The 25,592-nt window shown below is 44.5% G+C and overlaps 1 protein-coding gene across 1 annotated transcript in view; it reads right to left on the minus strand.

Moving 5' to 3' along the window:
• GOLGA7B (golgin A7 family member B) overlaps positions 1–12,774 on the minus strand; it is a 326,951-nt gene extending 314,177 nt beyond the window's left edge. Inside the window, exon 1 of the mRNA XM_069611552.1 lies at positions 12,631–12,774. Coding sequence (XP_069467653.1) covers positions 12,631–12,642 — 12 coding nt within the window. The 5' untranslated portion in view covers positions 12,643–12,774. The remainder of the gene's footprint in view (positions 1–12,630) is intronic.
• Between the last annotated feature and the right edge of the window lie 12,818 nt (positions 12,775–25,592).

Consider the following 25,592-nt stretch of genomic DNA (forward strand, 5'->3'; position numbering starts at 1 on the left):
TTGCCTCATTCATTTCAGAGTCCACAGAAAGAAGACACTCTCTTTCCATGACTACAGATGCCTCACTACCACCAGCTCAGTATCAAGTTCTCCTAAAGGTGCAATTGTTTTGAGATGTGACCACAGTAGTACTGAGCTGATAGACAGTGCAGTCTGGCAGATAGCCATCTTGAGATGACAAATTCATTTCACATATTTGCAGAGAAACCTTCTGATATAAGTGAGGATTGAAGTGTTCTCTTTTGGAGAGACAATGGTATAATCTGGGTTGAACTGTTACGTATCCCCAAATCACAGATTCTGGTTCCATTTCATGGGTATGACTTACACTTCCATTCAATTTGGGAGACATAGCTTTGTGTCCCCCCCTCTGCACTGACTCTGCACATGGCAGAGTGAAGACCCCACTTTCCTCTATGTAGACATTTCTTTCTCATGGAATTGAAGCAAGTCTTGCAGAGTCCATGTTGTGGAACTCACTAGGCCACACAAGCTCATGAATCTGATAATGAGCTGTTGAAGATCTGTCCTCTTAGTTTTTAGGATTATCTGTTTAGAATACTAAGGATTATCTGTTTAGAATCCTACCACAGATAAGGAGCAGATGCTTTATGTTGTAGGCATTGTACAGCCTTCATTTCTCCACTTTGCTCATCCCTCTGCTGATCAAACCACCTGCTCTTTTCAGGTTTTAAAACAAACAATCGGATCAATAATGCCTTGTCTTCCGGGAATCATTTCCTTGTTGAACTGATGTGTATGGATGATGTTCTTTAAATAGTGTGGCTCTCACCTGACTTTGTATCCTACAGGGGTGACTGCAAAGAGTTTCATTGGATGTGCCTAAGAAATCACCTCGTCCTGAGCTTGAAATAAAAGACTAAACTCTCAACACTTACCAATCCTTCCTGGTGGTAAGCACTGTTCCCCGTGTTAATCTTGCACCCATGTGTCTCCCCTGTACTTACCCATGAGTGCTGACGTGGGTGACCCTATCTACACATTCCTCCCCTCACACGTGTGACACGTGCATAACAAACTCTGATATATGCTGCCCTCCCCGCATTCTCAGCGTATCAAACGATTGAATGAAGGTTGATCCTGTACATTTACCCCGTGCCAACCTTAAACATGGTCCTGACTTAAACGTCCTTGAAACAGCCATTCATCTATGTCTGCCTTACCACCACACTGCGAACTGCCTGCTTGTCTAGTGAAATGTCACTAACCACTTCCACACTGCTATGCCAGTACCACTGATATTATGCGCATGTATCTAACAACTGCACATGGTAATTGTATTGATTGTATATTCACACGTGTTCATTTCCAATATATCCGCCTGTAGTCATTCCGAACAAGCATAGTACGACTGTGTCATTGCTGGTTGCTATTTGGTGCTACTAATATGCTAGAGCTGATTACTGCCTGATAGCATCTGCCTGCAGTTAACGCCGTGACTTGAAATGCACGTTGTGACACGAAATGTACATTTGCTTTTGGCCACCACAAACTGTCCGTAATTTATTAAGATGAATTGGCAACGTTACACTTAGCTGTGCCTCAGTAATGTTTCAATTTTGTTAGTTAACTTGTCCTCATCCGACCTCTGCAGCCGCCTCAGTTCGAGATTGATTAGGATCTTATTAGTAGTTTATGCATAATAGGAGATAAATACCTATGTCCTGACCTCTTCCACTTTGCCTACTCAAATGTAGGTACTCTTCAATAGCAAGCACTCTCTTGTTTATTTGTGTTCTTCTTAAAGTTGTATCTGGTGCACTCATTCTGCTAATCGCCAGTACTGAATTGACCACTCGTTGACTCTGAGAATTCTTAACTTTGAACACTATTGTACCTCTGATAGCTTGCATCCTGTGTAACCTAGCCATGATCCATGCCATGCCCGAGATTACCATCTATACAGTGCTCACTGCTATCCTAACCTTTCTCCCTCAGCCAACCTCTAAGGCACTCATCTGCACCATGCCATCCTTAGCACTGAAAGCCAACACTACCTTGGCGCTCACTTCCCCTATTTGTTCTTCATTAAGAAATACATTACCACCATCCAACCTCATCAAGCCAACTTACTTCCTGCCGCCTCTCGCACAAAAGGAATCCAGCCCTACTAATGGCGACTTGCCACATACGCCTGAACTGGCACCTACCCAACGGATCCTACGATTCGCCAGCAAACCTAAGCCTAACCAGCCTTGCTCTACTAAATGGAGAAACTACAGACTAGGATCTAGACTCACCTCACCTTCTTTAACCCCCATAACAGGGAACACCCAGCCTACTACACCTAGGCTATGCACACTCAACATCCTCAACCTCAAACCTACACTAAATAGGGAGCTCAGATCACTTCGCCCCATTACTACAGTCCCTACGAATAAGATCACAATTAAGGAAAATCACATAATCAAGGGAGCCCTTATCAACGCCAGATCTTTTGTGGCCCATGCCACTGAAATTGCAGACATCATGACATCCAACCAGCTAGACTTCCTAGCAGTCACTGAGACCTGGCTCCACAAAGCAGCCCGACCTGCCCTCTCCTTAGCTGTCCCTACAAACTTCAATATTATCAGACGAGACAGAGAAACAACAAAAGGAATGGCTTAGCATGTGTATGCAAACCCAATCTAACCATAAGAGAGACAGAATCCAAAGCACTCCCCTCAGCCGAGTTACTCTCAGTTAAGTTGGCCCTATCTCTCTCACAAACCATCTTGATGCATCTGCTGTATAGACCACCTGGCCCATTAGCAACATTTGAAGAAGACATGGTGTCACTATTAAATACGAACACCAAACCTGGTTCCCGAATAATCCTATGGGTGATTTTAATTTAGGTCTAAATGATCCTAATAACTCTAACGCCACCATTTTAGCTAATATTATATGCCGAAGTAGGCCTTACTATCAACAATAATGGACCTACTCACATTAAAGGTTGTACGCTAGACTGGATCGCAGATATCAACTGTACATCTAGCCTATACACCATTGAACCTTGTGTCTGGACAGATCACTACCTGATCTCATTCACTATCCAAGACAGCTTACAAACTAGCTTAGCAAAGCCTATGGCTCCACAGGCCCTAACCAGATGTAAAAAGAACATAACAGTTACTAACCTCTTACCCTTGCTCCACCCTATAACTAATCCTATCCACCTACCTGCAGATCCAACCGACCTGGTTGATCTATACAACAATACTATCAACTCAGCTATTAACGTCATTGCACCATTGAAGCTTAGCAAAGAAAAACCTCAAGCTCACCTGAACTCCTGGTTGATCCCCAGCTTGAAAGCCCTTCGCTTAGAGAAAAGACGGGCTGAAACTAGCTGGAAAAATAACCATACTGAACCGAATAAAAAACTACTTACATCCCTTAGAGATAGATATAAAAAGGAAATTATAACCAAAAAAGAGACATTCAATGAATGAATCAAAAAAGCCAACTCAAATACTAGGGAAATCTTCTCCATACTAAGAGAATTAGAATCCCTGGTTGTCCCTAATGACTCATGCTTTAAAAACAAAACTTGGTGTACTGACATCCAAGATGCCCTCTGCAACAAAGGGGGTAATACAGGGATTATTTGCGCCAAAAAAACAGGGATTTGTGCGCCATTCTGCCCGCAAATCCCCATTGGTTAAACAGGGATTTGCAGGCAGAATGGCACACAAATCCTGTATTTTTCGGCACAAATAATCCATGAATTCCCCCAAAATGTCTATGCTCCAAGACAAAATTATAGCCAAAAAAATGACTCCACACAGGATTGCCTTAGCTACACAAGAAGCCATCCTGCAAAACATTGCCAACAATCAAACCAAACCATGTAACCAGTTCAAATTAAGAGCCATCTCTACAACAGAGGCTGTAAACATCATCTCATCCCTCAAACCTTGGAGATACCGGCCCTGCACCAATCATTAAAGAAGCTACAAAAGACCTAGCTCTGTTCATTACCACCTTCATCGACTCCTTCAAATCTTGCTCAGTTCATACCAACCTTAAAGATGCCTGGGTACTTCCCTTATTAAAAAAACCTAACCTGAACTCCAGCATCTCCACTAATTATAGGCCAATCACGACTGTACCATTTCTCCTTAAAATCTTAGACTGAGCTGCTTATCTCCAGATCCAATCTTACCTGGAGATCAACAACCTACTAGGGGTTCCATGTAATAATGTCCCCTCAAAAATATTGCCATGCAAAAGAATGGCTGAAAAATGGCTGTTTTTTGTGGGGACATTACTACATGGAACATGCGGGGGACACCCCTGCAACCCCGAAAACCTTTTTTTTTATTTTTCATGGGAAGTAGGGACACCCCCGCAACCCCCACTGCCCCTGTCCCTATATATATGGTCACTTATATAATGTCACCACAACCTTTTCCCGGCGACATTATATAGCTGACCATATATATATAGGGATATTATTACCTGATACCCTACAAGGCACTTGACAATCAGGCTTTAGGCCAAGGCACGGGACCGACTGCCCTCCCTGAGTTGAAGAACCAACTGGATGATCGAAAAGACAAAGGAGAAGCCTCCACTCTCCTACTTTTGGACCTATCCGCTGCATTCGACCTTGTTGACCACAAAGTCTTTTGCAACCACCTCAAATTAGCCGCCCATTTCTCCAAGGAATCTACCACTTGGATAAACTCTTTCTTAGATGACAAATCTATAAGAGTTTCTCACCCTCTTCAGCTGAAGACACAGTACCCATAGCATGTGGTGTGCCACGGGGTTCATGCATCTCACCTACTTTATATAATATATTTACAAAGCCCCTCTTCAATATACTTGACAAACTGGGTGTCTCATATACCAATTACGCTGATGACACCCAGATCCTCATCCACATTCAAGGAGACTATGACAAAGATGTGGAACTGATCAACAAAATGTATTTAATTATACAAACATGGATGGCCTCTCATGGCTTATGCCTCAATGACGAAAAAAACAAGCTTTTAATCATTGGGTCTTCCAATAGACTAAACAAACTTTCATCTCAATAAAGCTCCGTCACTATTGATGGAATCAAAATCAAGGTTGCTAATGAAGTAAAAACATTAGGTTTCTACTTGGACTCGTCACTCAACCTCAATAAACAAGTAAATGCCACTGCATCTGCAACTAGCTACACTTGCAAATTGATCTATGCATGCTAACCTTTCCTATCGTCGGATAATTGTACTACGATCGCACGAGAATTCATTTTATCCAAACTGGATTACTGTAATGCACTATACTTGGGCACAAACATACACAACACTAATAAACTCCAAATTCTCCAAAATAATGCCTTTAGATCTGCCTTAGGTATTCCAAGATTGCAGCATATCTCACACGTAAGACGCTCTATCAACTGGCTCGCCATAAATGACAGAATTAAGCTCCCATATACCTTACTGACAGATTCATCAAACATACTTCAGAACGACGTATTAGAAGGGCACAATGCCAACAGCCTGAGAATCCCTGACTTCAAACTCAAAAAGACGGGAGGCTCTAGCTTTCCAATCATGGCGGCACAACTCTGGAACTCCCTTCCCGACACCTTAAGAGCATTGCCTTCCTTCCATTCTTTTAAGACCAATGTTAAGCATTGGTTACACTCATGTGACCAGTGATTTCCTCAAGTTTTATGTATCAATGATCATCTAAAATATTACCACATGATCCTGCTTAGTATACCGTTAATTATACTACTGTAAATAGCTTGTATATGTTTGTTATTTGATGTACCTATCACCAGTAACCTTTGTAATTTGTAACTTAAAGAACCAAGATTCCTGAGGGTGGGGCGCACTCTATAAATAAATAAACAATACAATACAATGGACAAGTACCACTGTTACTTGATTATCATACACATTGCTCCTCCACATTATTATGGATGTACGGCCTCAAAATAGATTTTGTGAATTACATTGCATGTGATTGCCCTTGTCAGTGACCTTAGATTGGTTGTTTGTGTGCTGTCAGTGGCTTTTTCTGCACTTTGCCTTCCTGTGAGGGAGGTACAATCTCTTCTAATTGTTTACACTTCAGCAGCACCATGGTGACCCTTCCAGACAGACATTTAGGATTTCTTATAAGAATTGTCTGTTCTGTGCTACTTGGATTGATCAAGAGTTAAGATGTTTGCCTCCTGGTGTGTGTGCAGGATCTTGCTCTTCTCTGCTCCATTGGGTTGGAAATGCTTGTTTTATGTGTGAATTAGTTTTCACACATTTCAGGTTTAGGGTCCTTTGTAAAAAACTGTGTGAATTGCCTCAGATGCTGCTTCCAGTGTCTGAGGCTAAGATTTCCTGCACATTTTGTATAGTTTGTATCCTCTGACGTGTTCTTACTCTCAGAAATGGTTCTTCATGGTTTAATCTACACACGTTTTTAAGTATATTTTTTGGTCATACCAATTTCACCATAGCCATATGATTGGTTTCTTCTATTTTAAATGGAGGACCAGTGGTCCTCTTGTTGATGCCCTGACCATCCCCTTTTCTTGCCAGTGCATCTCCCTTACCCTTTCTATCTATATATACATCTGCCTACAGATATATTAAGTAAAATTCAGCGGATGTGGGAAGTGATGATATACTTAAATTGGAGTGTACCATTTAGATAGCCTTTTTAATCTCAATGTTATTGCCTGCTTTGACATCATGTATGTACTCATAACACAGGTTGGGACACGCATAAGTTATAATTAGTATCAATTGCCACATCTGCCGAATTTCATGAGTTTTGTTGTGATGAATTGGATCATCTTAACACTGTCGTAACCAGAGTTTTATTCACTGCATTGCAGGGTTTTTGTTATCCTATATCTTCTCAGGCCCCACTGGACATGTTGCACCAATAACTATACAAAAACAAGGGCCATGTCCCCCTCCCTGGCAACTAACCAGATCCATCAGCCATGTTCACTATCCATGTTCCAACAATTAGGTCCATTGACCATTGGCCCATGCCTCTTACTTTTCTGTTTCCTTCATTTCAACAGCAGTTTTACTGGGGAAAGTCTTATGTTTACAACCCACAATCACATCTATGTTGCATTCTATTACTGCTCTAATCGTTTGTGGTACTCATTCCTGTTGTAATTCATCATTTGCTGATGCCAAGGCAATAGGAAAATGCTTGACATTTCAAAAGTCTTTGCCATCCCCACTGTCATTCTTCATGTGCAATCGTATCCTTTATAGGTCCACCATATGCCCCACTCTTTGTAAATGCTTCCTACCCCTCTGCTACTATCCCCTTCAAATCTCCCAGGATGCATTTCTTTCTGACAGCCTTGTGCATTGTTTGTGTGGCAAGCCTGCAGGAATCCCATGAGAATCGTTCAAGATATTTGTGGCAAGACAAAAACATTTCACTACAAAATGGGCTCTTCAGCCAATGCCAGCCTTCCCCACTACATGTTCTTCTTCCCCCTGCAATCTCTGCCCAATGTGAAAACACCCTTCCCCCTCCAATCTTGTTCTGACAACTTTTCTTTTTCAGCTTCGCAGAACATTCTCATAATATTTGTTTGCACAGAGAAAAACATAAAATGGTGGCTTATCATTGTTGAAAAGGCTCGCTACTGCAATGCATCGTGGGAGATATATACATTTTTGTTTTGGTCCAGGGCACCCCCTTCTGATTAAACTTGTCTATAAATTACTGGGCGGATTGCCACCAAACCAAAAAATGAATATTTATAATGATGTGTGCCCAACTTGTTTCTTATTTGGTACAAATCTGTCCAATGGTTTTCACGCTATCAGTGTTCAATGGAAGCATCTTTTTTTATTAATGGGAAAATGAATGGGAGAAAACTAAAAATAGCCTTGTGCTACTTAGGTAATAATTTGGACTGGTCAATTAGTTTCCCCGAAATGTCCTGTGTGCAGGTTTTGTGCCATACAAGTCTTTTTTAGAAAATTCCATCCAAAAACACGGTATTAGTAATAGAATGTATAATATATAGTTTGGCAATCAAACTGCTATAACCAAATAGATCTCTATAGAGACCTAGAATCCCTTATCATTCTGTATGACTTGCCTCCTTTGCCACTGTTCGCAGGTTCTCACACATAGCATCTCTTACAAATGCTGCCATTTCTTCTAATTGAAGCTCTCAGAAGTTAGGGAAGATAAAACCCTGGTATATGCTTTGCGAGCTGCTTGCACTCTGTTCCCATTCATACTCGGCTTTACTGAACTCCTTCTGATTTGCTGTTCTGTTCTACCTATCAACGGGAGCAACATAAGGCAACTTTCACATACATTATGAATACATGGCGTTCTGCTACGTCCAAGTGTCAGAGATTTAGGTTTGCTTGCCAGTGGCTGTTACGTCTTGTTCCTCACTTTCCGGAATCTGATGGTGAAAGCGCATGATGAGAATTTCCTGCTCTGTACTACGTCTTGGTGCTAAGGACACAGAGTGACTGATGTATAAAGCATTTTCTGAAGGGAAAATACATTGATAAATGCTTTGTAAATCAAGCCCAGAATCGCTTTACCATACTATCTTCATTGCCTGACCTGTGTTAAGGATGCATCGTCCATTGTGCATACAATGTGCACTCCCAGCTCTGCACTGCTCTACAGTGTGAGGAGTATGCTGCATGCCGAGTAAGAAGCATGCCCTGTGTTGCTAACAAGTTTTAGAAATGATGGGACGACCCAGGCGGTAAGTTACCGCCTGGGTCGTACCCTTACCACCATGGCGTAAACTATGCGGATTTACCGCCCCATTCCAAGGTGAGTGGGGCGGTAAATCCCCATTTCCCATTTTACCCTTCCCCATTCCCATTTTTGCCCCATAGGGCATAATGGGAATGGGGAAAGGCGCTAATTACGCCACCGTAAATTACGGTGGCGTAATTAGCACCAAGGTCCCTTTGCGGCATGGGTTTTAACGCCTGCAAAAAGCAGGCGTTAAAATCACCATCCCGCAAAGGGACCTTGGAATCAGGCGTTAAGGGTCGGCGCCGTTTACAGTGCCGTAAACCCCTTACGCCTGGGTCCTAATGAGGGCCTGTGAGTATGACCTGCTCTTTATTGGTTGGCAGTTTTAGCACAGTATCAATTGCACATACTTCAGTAATTCGGGCATGCAAAGCACATAGCAAGTCTCTAGCACTCAGACAATGGGCCTCATTACAACTCAGGCGTTAAGGGTTAACACCGTCGTTAACCCTTAACGCCTGATTCCAATTTTAACGGCTGCTTTTAGCAGCCGTTAAAATCCATGGCGCTAAACCGCCTTGGTGCTAATTACGGCACCGTAATTTACGGTGCCGTAATTAGCGCCTTCCCCACTCCCATTATGCCCTATGGGGCAAAAATGGGAATGGGGAAGAGTAAATGGGAAATGGGGATTTACCGCCCCACTCACCTTGGAATGGGGCGGTAAATCCGCCATCCACCATGGTGTAAACGTGGTTTACACCATGGTGGTAAAGTTGGTGTACTTACCGCCTGGGTCGTAATGACCCACAATATCCGGACTTTACTCAGCACCCATCCACAAGCCTTACCGCATGGGTTGCTCTCTACCAGAGCCTGGCCAGCCCTGCTAAGAATTAATTAAAAATGCACACCTTCATCCTAATCTTACTCCATGTCCTCCAACAATTGTGGGTTTAGGTCTCTCAGGGCAATCCCACTAACAGTACATTGTGACTAAAATAATGGTGAAAGTCGCTATATAAATTACAAGTACAATACAATACAATATACTCTAGGAAACAACTTCTTTGGGCTCTTTGCTAGTTATAGGGTTGTAGAGTGCCTTGCCCTTGATGAGTGAAGCCACTCTCTGTGTTGCTTGTTAGTGTCGGGGCTGCTGGACCTCAATGCAAATGTGTGATTAACCTGCATTGTGCTTTTGGGGGTGAAGTTTTCCTTCCATGGGCCATGACTGAAACACCTGCTCTGTCCTGCTTGTTACTATTACCGATGTATGTACCCTTAGACCAGGGTCAGACTATACCTTAAAATTATCTTGGACACCAATGAAAAAGCGGCCCACAGTTGCAAATGGCTATTCATTCCTTTTGTGACACTGTTTGAATAGTACCCAAGGGGGAGGTTTTAAATAAAATGTCAGGTACATTGTGCATTTGAAAGAATATTTATTCAGCAACACTGGTAAAAACTACTAACTGCATAGTGAAGTAGCTCATCAAGCTTCCCCACATTGACCAACATGTGCCCACTTTGACCCCAAAAACTGGCCCACACCAGCATTTTGCATTCTTGGTTCGGCCACGGGCCTATTGCCCTATTGGCCAGTCCAAACCTGCCTTGTACACACCTATATGGTGCATCCTTTTGGCGTCAGAGATGGTATAATACACATTGGGCCTCATTCTTAGTATGGAGGTAGTCATTGCGCTATTTGCGCCATGACTACCTCCCGTATCGGTACCATGTCCGGTTTGGTGAGATGGGGCCTTACCAGTCCAGTCTGACCTTGGCAGGGCCGGTAAGTCCCCATTCACCAAACCATTCCCCATTCCCATTTCAGCCCCCATAGGGCTCAATGGGAAGGGGCAAGTAGCTAATAACGGTACCGCAATTTGCAGTACCGTTATTGGCTCTGATTTCCCATAGCGGTAAACCCAGGCGTTAAGGAAGGGACCCACTAAGGGAACTCATAGTAGGGCGCAAAGGGATTACCAGCACCAATGTCCTTAACGGTGCCCGGTATCCCTTTGCGCCCTACTCGGAATGAGGCCCTTTGTGATGGAGTTTGTTATATAGCTCTTTACGTGTGATACCTCTGTATGCTAATTCTTGCAATAATAGCTGTTATTACTGCCCAATTTAATGGTACTCAAGTTATTGACCTCAAATGGTCAAAGCTGTTATTCAAGGTTGCAAAGTTTTGGCATGCCCCATGTTAGAGACAAGTGCATAAACCATGATCTGTCCACCCAGTTTTATACACATACTGCACCAATCCCTCGAGCTGCTTCCTAGCTGTAGGGGCACGTGATGCTGTGTGAATCACCTGCTCTTCAGCATGGCATGCACGCTGCTTGCTCTCCACTGCACCCATGCAGTAGAGTAATGACGTAAGTACTCTTGTTTACAAGGTTTACATCACTTTCCATGTAGTTATTCCTAATGTTCTGACTATATGATGCTATGCGCTAATCACATACTCTGGGCTGCGGCTTCGCATTAGGGTTGTAGGGCCCCTTGCCCATGCTATATGAATCATCTGATGGGTGTCATTTGCTAAAATAAGAGATGATTGGTCACTTGAATGTGAGGTGGGAAGCATATGCTGTGTGTTTATTCCTAGTGTGAGGGTTCTGTGTATCTTCAGTATGATGTACGAGTCCTTTTTGTCTGTGCTTCCTGTCAGTGTTAGGTGGGAGGGCCCCTTGCACATGCATGTGCTGTGTTGCTTCCCAGTGACGTGTGACTTGCGGTTGCTTATCTGTGCAGCGTGAACGGCCTCCTCTGTGCTGCTCCACAGTCGCAGGGTGTAGGATTCCGTTCACACGTTGTGTGAATTGCCTGCTATGTCTCGTGGGTACAGGATCTGCTGTCCATGACTTGCTCTGTGCTCCTTCCCAATGTTAGAGGTGTAGGGTCACGTCCACATGTCCTTTGGACCGGGGCTGAAGTGGAGAGTACACGCAGGGGGACGGAGTCCACCCACTTTTTCAGAGGATGGACTCAGTCCCCCCAGCTAAAATGAGAAGCAATTAATGTCCTCTTTGAATGTATGCATTTATGACAACCACGAGTATGGAACCACAGTCAGATTTGTAAGCCGGACACTTCACCACTGCACCACTGATGACAAATTACAAACAACTAAAGGTAACATGTCCCATTTCGGTAGTGCAAGTGCCAGGGAAAACATTTGTATTGGCTCTTGGAGTTTAAAACATGCACATCTGTTTAACGTGTTCAAAAACACTATTAGAAGAAAATATCCTCTCTTGGTTGTTTGTGTGTGTGTGTTGATTTTATGGAAGGCAAATGCCATTTGTCCTGTGCAATTTGGCTGGTTATGCAAAGCCATTTCAATGAAATGTGCATGTTTCACTTTGATATGCTAATTTCTGGCGATGTCACATCCCATTGCATTTGTAGATGAGTCCCTCCACTTTAATTTTTAGGACTTGACCCCTGCTTTGGATCCCCTGCTGTGTGCTGCTGATTAAGGTTAGTGAGGTAGGAACCCTCGCTCCTCTATGTGAATCACCTACACGTTGCTACTTGCTAGTGTTAAGCATGTGTGGATCGTTGCACATGCTGTCTGGATTGCTTGCACTGTGCTGCTAGGGGTAAGGGATTCCTTGGGAAGGCTGCGAACTGCCCTGTGCTACCCCATCAAATGCAGGGGTCCTGCATATGCTAAGTTCATTACCTGACCAGAACTGATTGCTAGTGAAAAGGGGGTCGTATCCATAAACATGCTGTGTGGACTTCTGCTATCACCTGCACCCCGGTAGTGAGGCTTCGGGGTGTATTGCCTTCTTTTTGAGAAGGGACTGTCCTTTGCTGCTGCCCTATCTCAGGGTCCCTCTCGCCTATGTTGTTGTGATCCCCAGCGGCTGCTCTTACCTCGGTTGCCATGTTTCCACTGGTGCCTGCGAGGCTCTGCAGAACACTGAACGATTCAGTCCAAATGCGCGGCTGCTCTTTTCTCTGCTGGCTGCTTGAGCGCCGTGTCTGTGTTGCTGGATGCGCTCACCCTTTCTCGCTTGCCGCTGGCGAAGCGACCGGCTGCTCTGCGAGCCGATCAGCGGCAGCTGTCCGCGGTGCTGAAGCCGGCCTTCTGCCCGGGCTCAGAGTGAAGCCAGGACGGGGTCCTGATGCTCGGGACTTGGGATATGGGGCGAGTCCTTTGTTGTGGCGTTTGCCAGCCCTGCGTGCCTCCCTCGGCTGTGCTCTGCGGAGCTGCGGTTCTTTCTGCTGCGAAGCCTTGCCAGCCTGCCACAACAGCGCTGGCCGTGGTGCTGAATTAACTGGCTCCAGCAGAGCCGGCAGGAAACACCCCCGCCGCCCACCTTCTCCACCCCCAGCAGCATGCAGCTCGAAATAGTAACTTCTCTGACAGGCATTGCGAGGGAGGGGCCTCTGCTCCTCAAACAAACCATTATATATAAAAAAAAACATAGTCTCATTATAAAATATACGGGGGAAGCCTGCCTATACACTTAGCAATTCCCAGACAAGTGCCTTCCTCAAAGCCGTGCAACTACTGACACAGTCTTTCCCATTAAATATTTAAAGAGCTTAAATGATTACGTCTATTGTCCGAATGCATATTATAAATAGGAGGGGCATGGTCCAGCTCAATAGCAGGAGAATCTGACACTGATTGAGTTCTGAGCTCGGCAGCGCCAAAGACGGACGCTACCCAAAAACCAATTTGCAACTAATGAAAGTAAACAAAAAAAAAATAAAAAATGAATGGGCTGGTTGACTAACGAAACTGAAAACAGCAGCAAAGTGCCCATGACACATTTCGCACGTTCGAGCAAAATGTGAACGCATTCACATAACCTCACCTGTTAGGAGCGCACTCTTCACATTTTGTACAAAGTAATTTTTCTGAATGAAGAACATCATAATCATATCTTTATTCTGTTCAGCTCATACAAACTTTTCACAAATAAAAACAAATCCAAAAATACATACATAAAAATACATGTATAAAATATTCATGAAACATCAATACATAACAGACAAGCGCAAGCTATCAGATTCATAGAATCCCTCGATTAACATTTAAGTATCCCCTTTGATTTTGGCCATACTCAATATAAGGCCAGGTGTGCAGAGGTAGAGTCAGTGTTCAAACAATATGCCCAAAACGACTTAGATTTTATCGAGTCACAATTGTCGACTAATGACCCAAGCTCCTTGATATAGACCGAACCCAAGCCAGCACGTGTTTAGAACGTGCCTAGGGGTTTCAAGAATGTCCTTCCTACAGCAGATGTGACAATGGGGGTCATTCCGAGGTTGGGGGTAAGTACCGGGCTTTACCGGCATGGACCAAACAACGTGTCCGATTTGGTAACAGACCGCTAATTGCGGCCTATTACGACCTCGCGGGCACGAACTTTGCGCCATGCCGGTAAAGTACCTAGCGCCATGCCGCAAAAGGGCCCAAAAAGCCCTTACCGGCATGAAGTGCACCGTATACCGCCATAGAACAAAGTGGAAACAGCGATGTCTGTAAATAATGGTGGCCGTAAATTACGGGCACCGTTAAATAACGGAACCGGAAATATCGTCATCGCACAGGAACGGGAAGGAGCACAGTGGCCATGTTTAAAAACACAATCCATTGCCAACCTCAACAAGCAGCACCCTTGGGAGCATTTTGAACCCTGGAAAAGGCCATCAGAATCTGGAGGAATGCCAAAACCACCTAAAAAGACAGCAGACCGGCTCCGCAAGCAGCGATTCAGCCCGGATGAATTGCAGGCCTTGGTTGACACCCTTGAGGAGCACGCTGACATCGTGTTCAGCGGGGACATGCGCAGAGAGCCGGTGCTCCGGAAAAAGAAAATCTGGGCACTAGTGGCCCAGAGGGTCAGCGCAGTCGGCACCACCACCCGCAACCCCAAGGACTGACGCAAGCGGTGGGATGACCTGCGGCTGAGGGTGAGGAGCATCCTCTCTGCCAACCGCAGACAGGCCCAGGAGACCGGAGGGGGCCCAAGTTCCCTGATGAATGTTGTGCCATGGGAGGAGATGTGTGCCGGCCTGATAGGACAGGAAACGATAGAAGGCATTGGCAACATGGAGTGTGGGGCATTGTCGTCCGATGATGGAGGTGAGTGTCCAAAGTCAACACTGCAAATGCCAATTCCATGATATACAATCCCAAGGCCCGTACATGGAATCACAGCATGGTGCCCATCCCCATCAAAATCATGCCGAACCAACTACGATCCTGGCAAGTTCCAAGTGCAAGGGCATAACACACATCACATATAGTGCATGAACTGGCACATCCCATGATGCACACTGTGCAGCTGGTGTGGCCAGTGTGCGAGTCAGACTGCACAGTACCCAGCCAGGATGAGTGACACCGACACCTGCATACATATCACACCCATAAATAGAATGTAGTGCTGTTGCATACACAAATGCCCATAAACCCCAAATGACTGAATATGTGAGTATAGCCATGAATGTAAGTTACGCCTCAAATCATCACTCATGCCGTCCCTCTCTTCTACCCCCACAGGCAGTGAGCATGACAGCGAGGACCATGACACCAGCTCCCACCACCTCCAGGGGCAAAGGCAGGGTCCACCACATCCCAGCCAGGAAGGACACACCTACACCGGCTCCTGCAAGGCCAATGGAGGGTGCACCACCCCCACCCCTCCCTGCATTCGCGGCAGGTACATGTCCACCCCAAGGTCCGCGGAGTCCAGCATCACTGGGGATGTGGCAGCCACGGCCCCCCTGGAAACTGTGGACAGCCCCTTGTCCATCTGTGGAGTGGCAGAGGAGGACTCATACCCAATCGTCCACACCCCAGCAACTACCCACAGGTGTCGTGCAGCAACTCAGGGGAGCCGGACACACCTGGCCGATGTGCCCGTGGAGAAGCACGGGAACAGGCCAATCCTGTGCCTAGTCACCCAGCCGAAGCCCTGTCAGGGCATGGAAGCCCAATCCTCTGCAGGGATGATACACCATCCGCTGATGCACAGCGTGCAGCACAGCTCATTGCCCTCATCAGAGAGGTGATGCAAGACAATCGCCAGGGGAGGGAGGAGTGGCGGGAGGAACTAAGGGCAATGCGCCAGGTGGTGACGGACAGCATAAACCGCCTATCCGAAGTCCTCGAACGCATTGCTGATGCCCTTGAGGCTGCGCTTCCTTCTCAGCCAGCTCAGCAGGAGGACACCCCCTCCACCAGTCTGTGAAAACATAATCAAAATATCGAGGATGAGTACCCCAAAAGGAACTACACCGGACACGGGTTACAAAGGAACATACAAAGTACTTTAATTTATACTGAATTCAGTTACAAAGAACAGAACAAAATCAGATAGCTATCAGCCCTCAGTGCAACACAGTGAACTCCAGCGTGGTTCGGTGTATTCAGTGAGAGACGCTGTACATTAGAATTCATTGCTCTTTTATACTATTTGCGAACACGATGTCCAACCCTACTTCAGGTTAATATTCCTCTAATACGTTACTGATCTAGGGTTCATGCCGAGTTCGCATATCCACATGTAACTGGTTTGCTTTTAATACATATATCAACAAGCCTACACGGCAACTGTGTGTTCTGGGATTTTCATACAAATCTTCTCAAACATTAATACAATGTAGTTAAACAAGTGTTCTTAGTTCAGTATTTGAATACATTGTTCTTAACATATGCTTGTGGATTAGTTTCATTGCACAAGTAATCCTTTACACACAGGTCAACGAAGTTCACGACCTCAACAAGTGGCCTGCAGGCAATTTGCATATTAGCTACATGCAGAGGTCAAGACGGCCATGTTGTATTTTGGAATGACTTCGTCCACCATTTTAACTCACAGGCTGACTTTACAATGCAAACCTAAAATGGCGGATTGACCTAAAATGGCGGCTTACATTGATTTTAAGGTCAGGCCCTTGAAACAAAGACTTTTCGCAAGTGACTTATAAGCAGCTTGGCGTATATACATATATTCATTGCAATAGGAGGCACAATATACTTTCTCATTTGACAAACCCTCCTTTTGGCCTATGCCAAGTGCTAAACTACTTTGGATCTCTTTGCAAATAACTCCATGCATCATCGTCCATGCACCCTGATTCGCTGTCAGAAATATCTATTGCCATTTGGTCATTCGCTAAAATTTCTTTTAACACATATTCTTTGGAAGTTTTATCTGAGGCATACACTTTATGTCCTATCGGACCTATTGCTTGTGCGCAACAACCCCCTAGCATCGAGCATATACCAGGTAGACACTGAATACAACAACAAAGGAACAACAAAATTCCCAAAATAATCAGCAAGATCGAAAGTACCTTCCAACCCCAAGATCGCAAGAAGTCCCAGAACCAAGCGCTAAGATCCCTGTTTCCCTCGGGAACATGCACTTCTGAACTAAAGACGTGCAGAATCTGTATTGGCTTGAAGATGGTTGGGGAGGAATCTGGTGCGAAAACACAGCAAGCGGTCCCCACTAATTTACACACTCCACCACGTTCAGCCAAAATGACATCTAATGCCATCCAGTTTTGAAGCGCTACTAGTTTTATCGCCTTCTGTTCTAATGTCATATTATAGAGTATGTCCGTGGTCCGGTTGATGGTTCTCTCCAATACTCTCACTAGTCTTCTGATATCTTCAGAATTCGCTATCTGCCCCCAAAATGGCACAACTGATTTTGCTATATCTCCAAAGATTTGTGCTGGAGTGTCACCATTCTCGTCCCACCGTCGACGAGCCTTTGAAACTTCTATTGTACTAGCTATAAACACCCCAGGTAACAGGATCCCTAAATAACAGGATCCCTGCCAAACCCTGGGCAACCATGGGAATGCTACATTACAGGAGACAAAGTAGACAGGTTTGCCTACATACAAAGGTCTGTTTTCCCCTGTCAAATTTGCAACATTGGCACAACCTAGAAAATCTCCCATTGACTGAGTGCCATTCCTCTGTATGCAAAAAGAAACTGAATCGGGGCTATGGTTAACAGTGTAATAAGGAGGCATGGCATCCTTATTGCCTATTGGAGCCATCTTAAAGGAAATCAAAGATTGGAAAGGACGAGACAGTCTATCAGAAGGCCTAATAGAAGCAACGTTGGGCTTACTCCTATTTGCAAAAAGCGAGCATCCCAGGGGAGTCAGAACACGTTTCTCAAAGCTATTCAAATTAGTGCCATCAAAGTTCCCTGAGATGCTATCATTCCAACGGCCAAAAAACAGTGCTCTAAGAGAAGCATAACAAGCAGTTGTGAAAGGTAAAGGATGAATATACCAACCTAGCCCCTTATCCCCATGTTGCGGTAAATGTGAGCAGACCCAACAGTTGGACTTATTAAAAATGGCATGCGTTGCATTCATAATAAGTAGCAGAGTATTATTGTGGTACCTTTGTCTATGCTGAGAGTCCATAGGGGACACAGTATGCAAATGTACAAAGTGAGTAGGAACAGTAGGTACACTTTTAGTAGGTAACAAGGACTCTAAAGGATGAGCTTCCTCAAGGTACCACAAACCTAAGACAGTAACTATTATAAACCCAAATATTATTAAAAAAAACACAGCAATACGTTTTCGGGGCCCAGGTGCATTGTCCCGGTTGGTCACCCCATCATTTACAAGTCCCATACGAGCGGTAGCAGTGGCAGGCATTGTAGTCTTCAAACGGAAACCACAATGTTCGTTGCTGGCGACCTCCCGGCCGTGTGACTTCTTAGTCCTTCCACAACCCTAGCAAACAGAATCCCCTTTCTCAAATTTGGTCAAAAACAAGCCCTCAATGATCCTTTCCTTGTCCGAATGCACAGCAGAACCGTGCCGTAAATCTATCAGATGCACAGCAAAACCGTGCCATAAGTCTATTTTCGTGGATGCAGATTGTATCTTGCTTTTCCCAGTACTGATTGATCTGGAAACAATGTGTCGTCACTACCTGTTGGAAGCAACGTATCAGAAATAAGTGACGATGCTGAATTTGAAACAACAGTTTCCGGATGCAAAACTTTTGGAGAGTGTGGAGACAAAATGGCTGCTTCCCCAAGCCTCACAGGCTCAGAAAATTCTCCGACACACTCTCAGCGCTATTTACTGCTTTGGGATCGTTGGTTGAAGAGTTAGCAAGGGGTTCTTTTTCTTCTGTATCGTGTGGCACAGGGTGAGGAAGTTTCTTGACATGGGACACGTGGATCCAATTCTTTCTTCCAGAAACCCGCAGCACTGTTTGGGTGACCAACAGGACTTGGAACAGGCCCCACCAGCGAGGTGCAAGGCAAGAAGAGTGCTCAAACACCTTGATGAGCACCCAGCTTCCAGGCCATATGCTGTGGCCCGGGCCCTCGTATCGCACAGGTAAAGCCTCTTGCACCTGGTGATAAATCAAATACAGGTTTTTAGTCAACTGGCTGCAATAACCTGAAAGTAATACATTTTCAACGTGTCTTGAAGAGTTACATTTGGGAAGGTTCAAGATATTGGCAGGTCTCCCCATTACCACCTCAAATGGAGAGAGCCCCGTCTTAGATTGAGGGGTTGTACGCATGGATAATAACATGATCGCTAAGGCGTCCGACCATCTCAATTTAGTGCCGGCACACGTCTTAGCGAGCTTGTTCTTGATGATACCATTATGTCTTTCCACTAGTCCGGCGCTGTGAGTGTGTCTGGCCGAATGGAACTGTTTGTCGATCTGCAATGCCGCACATATCTGCAGAATTACAGCAGTGACAAAATGTGGACCATTGTCCGACCAGATAACTCTTGGTAGCCCGAAACCGTAGGAAGTACTCCTTTAACATGCATTTCGCAGTAGTCATGGCTATAGCATCCTTAACGGGGAAAGCCTCAACCCATTTACTAAAAGCACAGATGACCACCAGCACGTGCTTCATATTATTGCACTGTTCCATTTCAATAAAATCAAAGTGGATAAGTTCAAATGGGACAGAGGGTAGTCCAAAACTTCCCCTTGGAATTGCTGTCCCCTTTCCCACATTGTGTTGTAGGCAAATCATGCAATCCTGGACATAGCGCTGGGCAATTTTCAAAATTTTGTCATTTGCCCAAACTTTCTCTAACATTTTTGTCACTTTCTGGGCACATACATGCGTAGGACCATGGGCCATGATGACCATCATCATTACATACGTGTCAGGGAGTAGCCATTTCCCTTCAACTATGTCCACCCAACACCCATCATCATCAAGTTTCCCCAAGCCTTCAGCCCACCTCTTGGATTCTTCTAACATGGCATCAGCTTGGATATCCCGTACAGACCCAACACCCTCATCCATTGCATAAACATTTAAAGTCTCCCTTGAAACATACATCTCCGTAAGGGGATCGGTAGCAGTTTGTCTATCTATCTGATCAGCGAAAGCATTCCCTTTTCCTATGTCATCTGTAATCTTTCGATGTGCTGCACATTTCATGACGGCTAACTCAGTAGGGAGCGCAAGCGCTGAGAGCAGTTGTACTATTAGGGAGCCATGTTGGATCTTGGTGCCATGTGAAGTTAAGAACCCTCTCTCTGACCAAAGTCTCCCAAAGTTGTGAACCACCCCAAAGGCATACTGACTATCAGTATATATGTTTACTGCAAGCCCTTCGGAAAGTTCACAAGCTCGGGTCAATGCTATAATCTCTGTGGCCTGCGCAGAGTTATGCGTAATTCTCTTGGTCTCCACCACCGTGCTTAATGTGGTGATTGAATAAGCAGCTGTGGATTTACCATCCGAAAGTTTGAAGCAGGAGCCATCATAAAACAGCTCTCCTTGCGGATTATCCAAAGGAGTGTCTTTCAAATTAATTCTACCCTTTGTTTCTTGTTCGGTAGTATACAAACAGTCATGTGACTCTTTATCGCCGCAAGTAGTATCTTGCGGGGAAGGTAGGAGTTCAGCCGGATTAAGAACACAACACCTCCTAATTTGAATGTGAGGAGCAAACTAGATCAATTCATATCTTGTCAACCATGCGGAAGTGAGGTGTTGCATTTGGGTTCGGGTCAGTAGAACATCTACAGAGTGATGCACCATCAGGGTTAGATCATGGCCTAGGACCATTCCCTCACTCTGTTTTACAGACGCAGCAGCAGCAGCAACAGCTCGCAAACATATTTGCAAAGCGCATGCTACAGGATCAAGGGCGGAAGAAAAGTAACCGCACGGCCTATTCTTCCCTCCATGTTCCTGCGTTAATACAACCAAAGCACATCCATCACATTCATGCACAAACAACACAAAGGCCTTTTGATAGTTTGGTGTGCCCAAAACTGGTGCAGAGCATAATGCAGTCTTGAGCAAGTCAAACGATTGCTAGTGTTCCGCGTTCCATGGCAATGGCGAAGAAATGCCTTTCTTTGTCAAAGCCAACATCGGTTGGATCACTAGTGAAAAATGTGGGATCAACAACCTACAGTAAGAAGCCATACCTATCAAGGCTCTAACTTCCTTCTGTGTATTTGGGACAGACATGCCAGAAATGTGTTTTATTCTTTCAGGTGTCAATCTTCTTCCCTCCTCTGACAGGAGATAGCCTAAATAGGTGACCTTCTGGCAACAATATTGAAACTTTTTAAGCAAAGATTTGTCACCATGCTTAGCTAGATGGATAAGCAATAACACAGTTCCCTCCTTACAGGCGCTCTCAGAGTCAGCAGCTAAAAGCAAGTCATCAACATACTGAAGCAATTTACAAGTAGAGGGCAATTCAAGGGTATCAAGCTGTTCTTTCAAAGCCCTACTATAGATGCAAGGACTCTCTGTGTACCCCTGAGGTGCACGAGTAAATGTGAACGAGCGTCCCCCTAAGGTGAACGCTAACAAGTATCTACTATCCTTGTGTATAGGAATACTAAAGAAAGCATTCTTTAGATCCACAACACTAAAGTAAGTAGCCGTAGCTGGAATCATGGTTAATATTGTCGTCACATCAGGCACAATTGGAAATTGTGGAGCAACGACTTTATTAATAGCACGTAGATCAATTATGAAACGAAATGGAATTGCATTATCGCCTTTCTTGTACACGAGTAAAATTGGACTATTACACAAACTTCCTGAAATTTCTTCAATCACGCGGCGATGCACAAAGTCGGAAACAATGCATTTCAAAGCTTGCTTGCCCTCAACTGAAATCTTATACTGGGGAATGCGTGGCAGCTCAATTCCAAGTTTCAAAACTATCTTAACAGGCTCAATCTGTAAAACACCGACATCATTGTCATCAACAGCCCATAAGCTCTCTGGTACATTAATGAATTCTGGCGGCAAAGGACTAGTCAAGAATTACGAGGCAGAGTATTGCTGTGGTGAAATCGTCAAGCGCACTCCATCAGAAGAACAAGAAATCACTGCATTTAATTCTTTTAACAGATTCAACCACAGCAAGTTCTCTCCACAATTCGAAGTCAACAGAAATGGAAAGTGGTCCGTAAAGGGACACAAAGAAATGGGTACCGGTGAAGAAACTGCACAAACAACTGGTGTGCCAGAAAACCCTACAGAAACATTGGTTTGCCCTGACAGTGGAATGTTTGGAACCCGCGAATGATCAATGGAACACTTCTGTGCTCCAGTGTCTATCAAAAACTGTTTTCTATTTCCCACCACCATTTCAACGTAGGGACCTTTCTGATTGATGGGAATAGGTGTAGGTTCCAAACCCTGCTTTGGGCAATCCTGACGAAACAGAATGTCATCAAAAGGAAGCTATTCAGATAAATATGCAGCAGAAGGATGATCAAATATGTTCCTAGTATCCACACTCGGAGTCTGATTATCCTGTGAAAAAGGTTGCTGAGGATCCTGTGTAAACTGACCTCTACCAGGGCCCCCATTTACCCGGGCGACCTCTGCATCGTCTACCCATTTTCCCAAAAGTGTTATTCGACCTTTGTCGAAGGACGGGCCATTGTGCACGCCAATGACCCTCTGTCCACAAATGTGTCCACAAATAACCTTTTCCCAGACTCTGTGCCTAGGTCTTGTCCACTGAAATTCGAGAATACCTGTTGCAACCGCTTAAAGAACTCGGTAGCACCCTCAGACTTCCCTTGGACACAGGCCGTAAGTTTGTCCCAAATAATTCTTTTCTCTGGCAAAGTTAGTATCAGCTGAGGCGGTCTTTCACCAGCTGGCCTTTCTTCATCAAGTCTAGTTATATTCGCCCATGTATCTCCGAACCCTGGCACATCGTCTATAGTTCTGACTTGTTTCCACAAATCTACGGGCAGGAGTACAGGAAATAATAAATCAATATCGCCTAAGGTGAATACTGAGGACTGCAAGACGGACTCTATTTCTTTATAGAATCCTGTCGGATTTTTCCTAATATCAGGAATAAATTGTCTAATAGTATTCACTTCCTGTATCGAGAACGGGACGTGAACAAACTGCGATACATAATGTGCAGGAATGTTCACAGCAACTATACCCTGTGCAACTTCGGCCGCAACCTCAACCTTCGGGACAAATGTTGGAGGAACCTCTCTCATAGGCAACTGAGAAGTAGGTGACTCTGAATGCTTACTAAGCAACAGAGCTAAGTCGAGCGCTAAAACAGTCAAAGAAGTGTCAAGTGAAAAAGCTCTCTTATAAATACTCAATAACTCTGTGGGACAACTAATCTTTCTTTTTACACAATCATCCTGTAGGTACTCTGTCATTACCTGTATCACTTTCCTCTGCATTTCTGCATATACTGACTATATGTGTCATATACTTCAACTGGAGTTATCGACATATCTCAAATCCATCTAAGCGCGTCCTTCATACAAATTTGTGTTCCCTCAGATATCGATTCTCGACAAGGAAGGAACCATTTCTGTACATACATACTTTCCCCCTCGTCCTCCTCATTCTGTAACCTTTCCAACTCCTTTCTATACCCAAATAACCTCTCGACATGCTCATTTACTTTCTCCACAGTGTCTCTAGAAAGCGCTAAGGTATTTAGATCCCTTAACCCTTGCGGGAGATCTGTATTATTTAATTTTCCCCACATTACACATAAATGAATCCCTAAACCTTCAATAAAAACATTTTTCTCAGGAAAATTATCCATATTATAAAGTGTGGCAAAAACATTAGCTCGATCATCCCTCGCCATACAATGCTTAGCCCATTCAATCAAATCACGTTTCTTCTCTGGTGGTAAGTATTGCGAGTGACAACCTTCGACCCTGCACCTCGATTGACTACAAGCTGCTCAGGACCACTTGGAAGAGAGACAGCAGGCAAATTCAGTGGGGGTACTGTTACTGGTGAGATAAGAAGAGGTGGAGGAGCTGGAGGAAGAGGAACATTTAGGAGGAGCAGGAACAACGGGAACAACAGCAGGTAGAGCAGGAATAGCAGGTGGAAGAGGCAAAGCAGCAGGAAGAGGAACATACGGAGGTGGCACAGAGGCACCAGGCCTTCGTTCATTTAACAATTTGTCTATGAATTTGTCGGAAGCATGGAGGTCTTTAGAAGGATAGATTTTCTGAATTCCAAGTGAGAACTCCTATCCATATTCCTAGTCGATTCAGAATGTTTATCTTGGTCATACAATAATGCTTTTTCGGCATTCATCTTATGATGGCGCGCATGTTTTTCTCTACAGTAACGCTTCTTTTTTCCAATTCTGCAAAACATAGAATGCTGCAGGTCTAGCCTTTTTATTTAACAGAATTGACTCTAAATACTCAATACGAGGGATTTAAAAACTACCATTGATTGACAACTGAAGTTCGGAGGCATGTCTGGTTTGTCTGTGCCAAACATCATTAAATACTATACTTTCAATGCCATGCTCACAGTACATAGTACACGCCGGCGACCCATCCTGTGGTGCGGGATGGCTAAATGCCAAAGATTGTCTATCGCTGCCGAACAACGCCCTGAAGCAGGTAGACAATTTCCCAGGCATATCAAATTATTGGTGTTACCTGGTCAATAATTGTGTCTGCAGATACAATACGTCAAAATCAAATTATCAGGATTATATTAAGAGTCGGGTCACGACTCACCTGATCAAGCATAAGGAGGTCCGATCGGATTTCAAAGAATTTTACCTAACTAATCTTACCTCGTGTATGGTGATTTCGGCAAATCTGCCCACCTCGACAAGTGGACCCTCGTCAAGATGCCATTCTCGGACCACAAGCTAATCGTCCAGGGATCGGGTCGTGCAGCACTGCTGAGGTGTTGTGTCTCATTCAGTGGGGCCCCCTTTTTTTCACACCGTCTGATCCCAGTCCGATAGCGAGGGTCAACCTTCGATAATCCGCCATCAATCTTGAGGGTGCCTATTCAGGCGCCAACTGTGAAAACAAAATCATAATATAGAGGCTGAGTATCCCAAAAGGAAATATACCGGAGACGGTACAAAGGAACATACAAAGTACTTTAATTTATACTGAATTCAGTTACAAAGAACAGAACAAAATAAGATAGCTATCGGCCCTCAGTGCAACACAGCGAACTCCAGCGTGTTTTGGTGTATTCAGTGAGATACGCTGTACATTAGAATTCATTGCTCTTTTATGCTATTTGCGAACATGATGTCCAACCCTACTTCAGCTTAATATTCCTCTAATACGTTACTGATCTAGGGTTCATGCCGAGTTCGCATATCCACATGTAACTGGTTTGCTTTTAATACATATATCAACAAGCATACACGGCAACTGTGTGTTCTGGGATTCTTCATACAAATCTTCTCAAACATTAATACAATGTAGTTAAACAAGTGTTCTTAGTTCAGTATTTTATTACATTGTTCTTAACATATGCTTGTGGATTAGTTTCATTGCACAAGTAATCCTTTACACACAGGTCAATGAAGGACAAGGT

Source organism: Ambystoma mexicanum, chromosome 8, assembly GCF_040938575.1.
Source record: "Ambystoma mexicanum isolate Mex_15411 chromosome 8, UKY_AmexF1_1, whole genome shotgun sequence".
Taxonomy (NCBI): Eukaryota; Metazoa; Chordata; class Amphibia; order Caudata; family Ambystomatidae; genus Ambystoma; species Ambystoma mexicanum.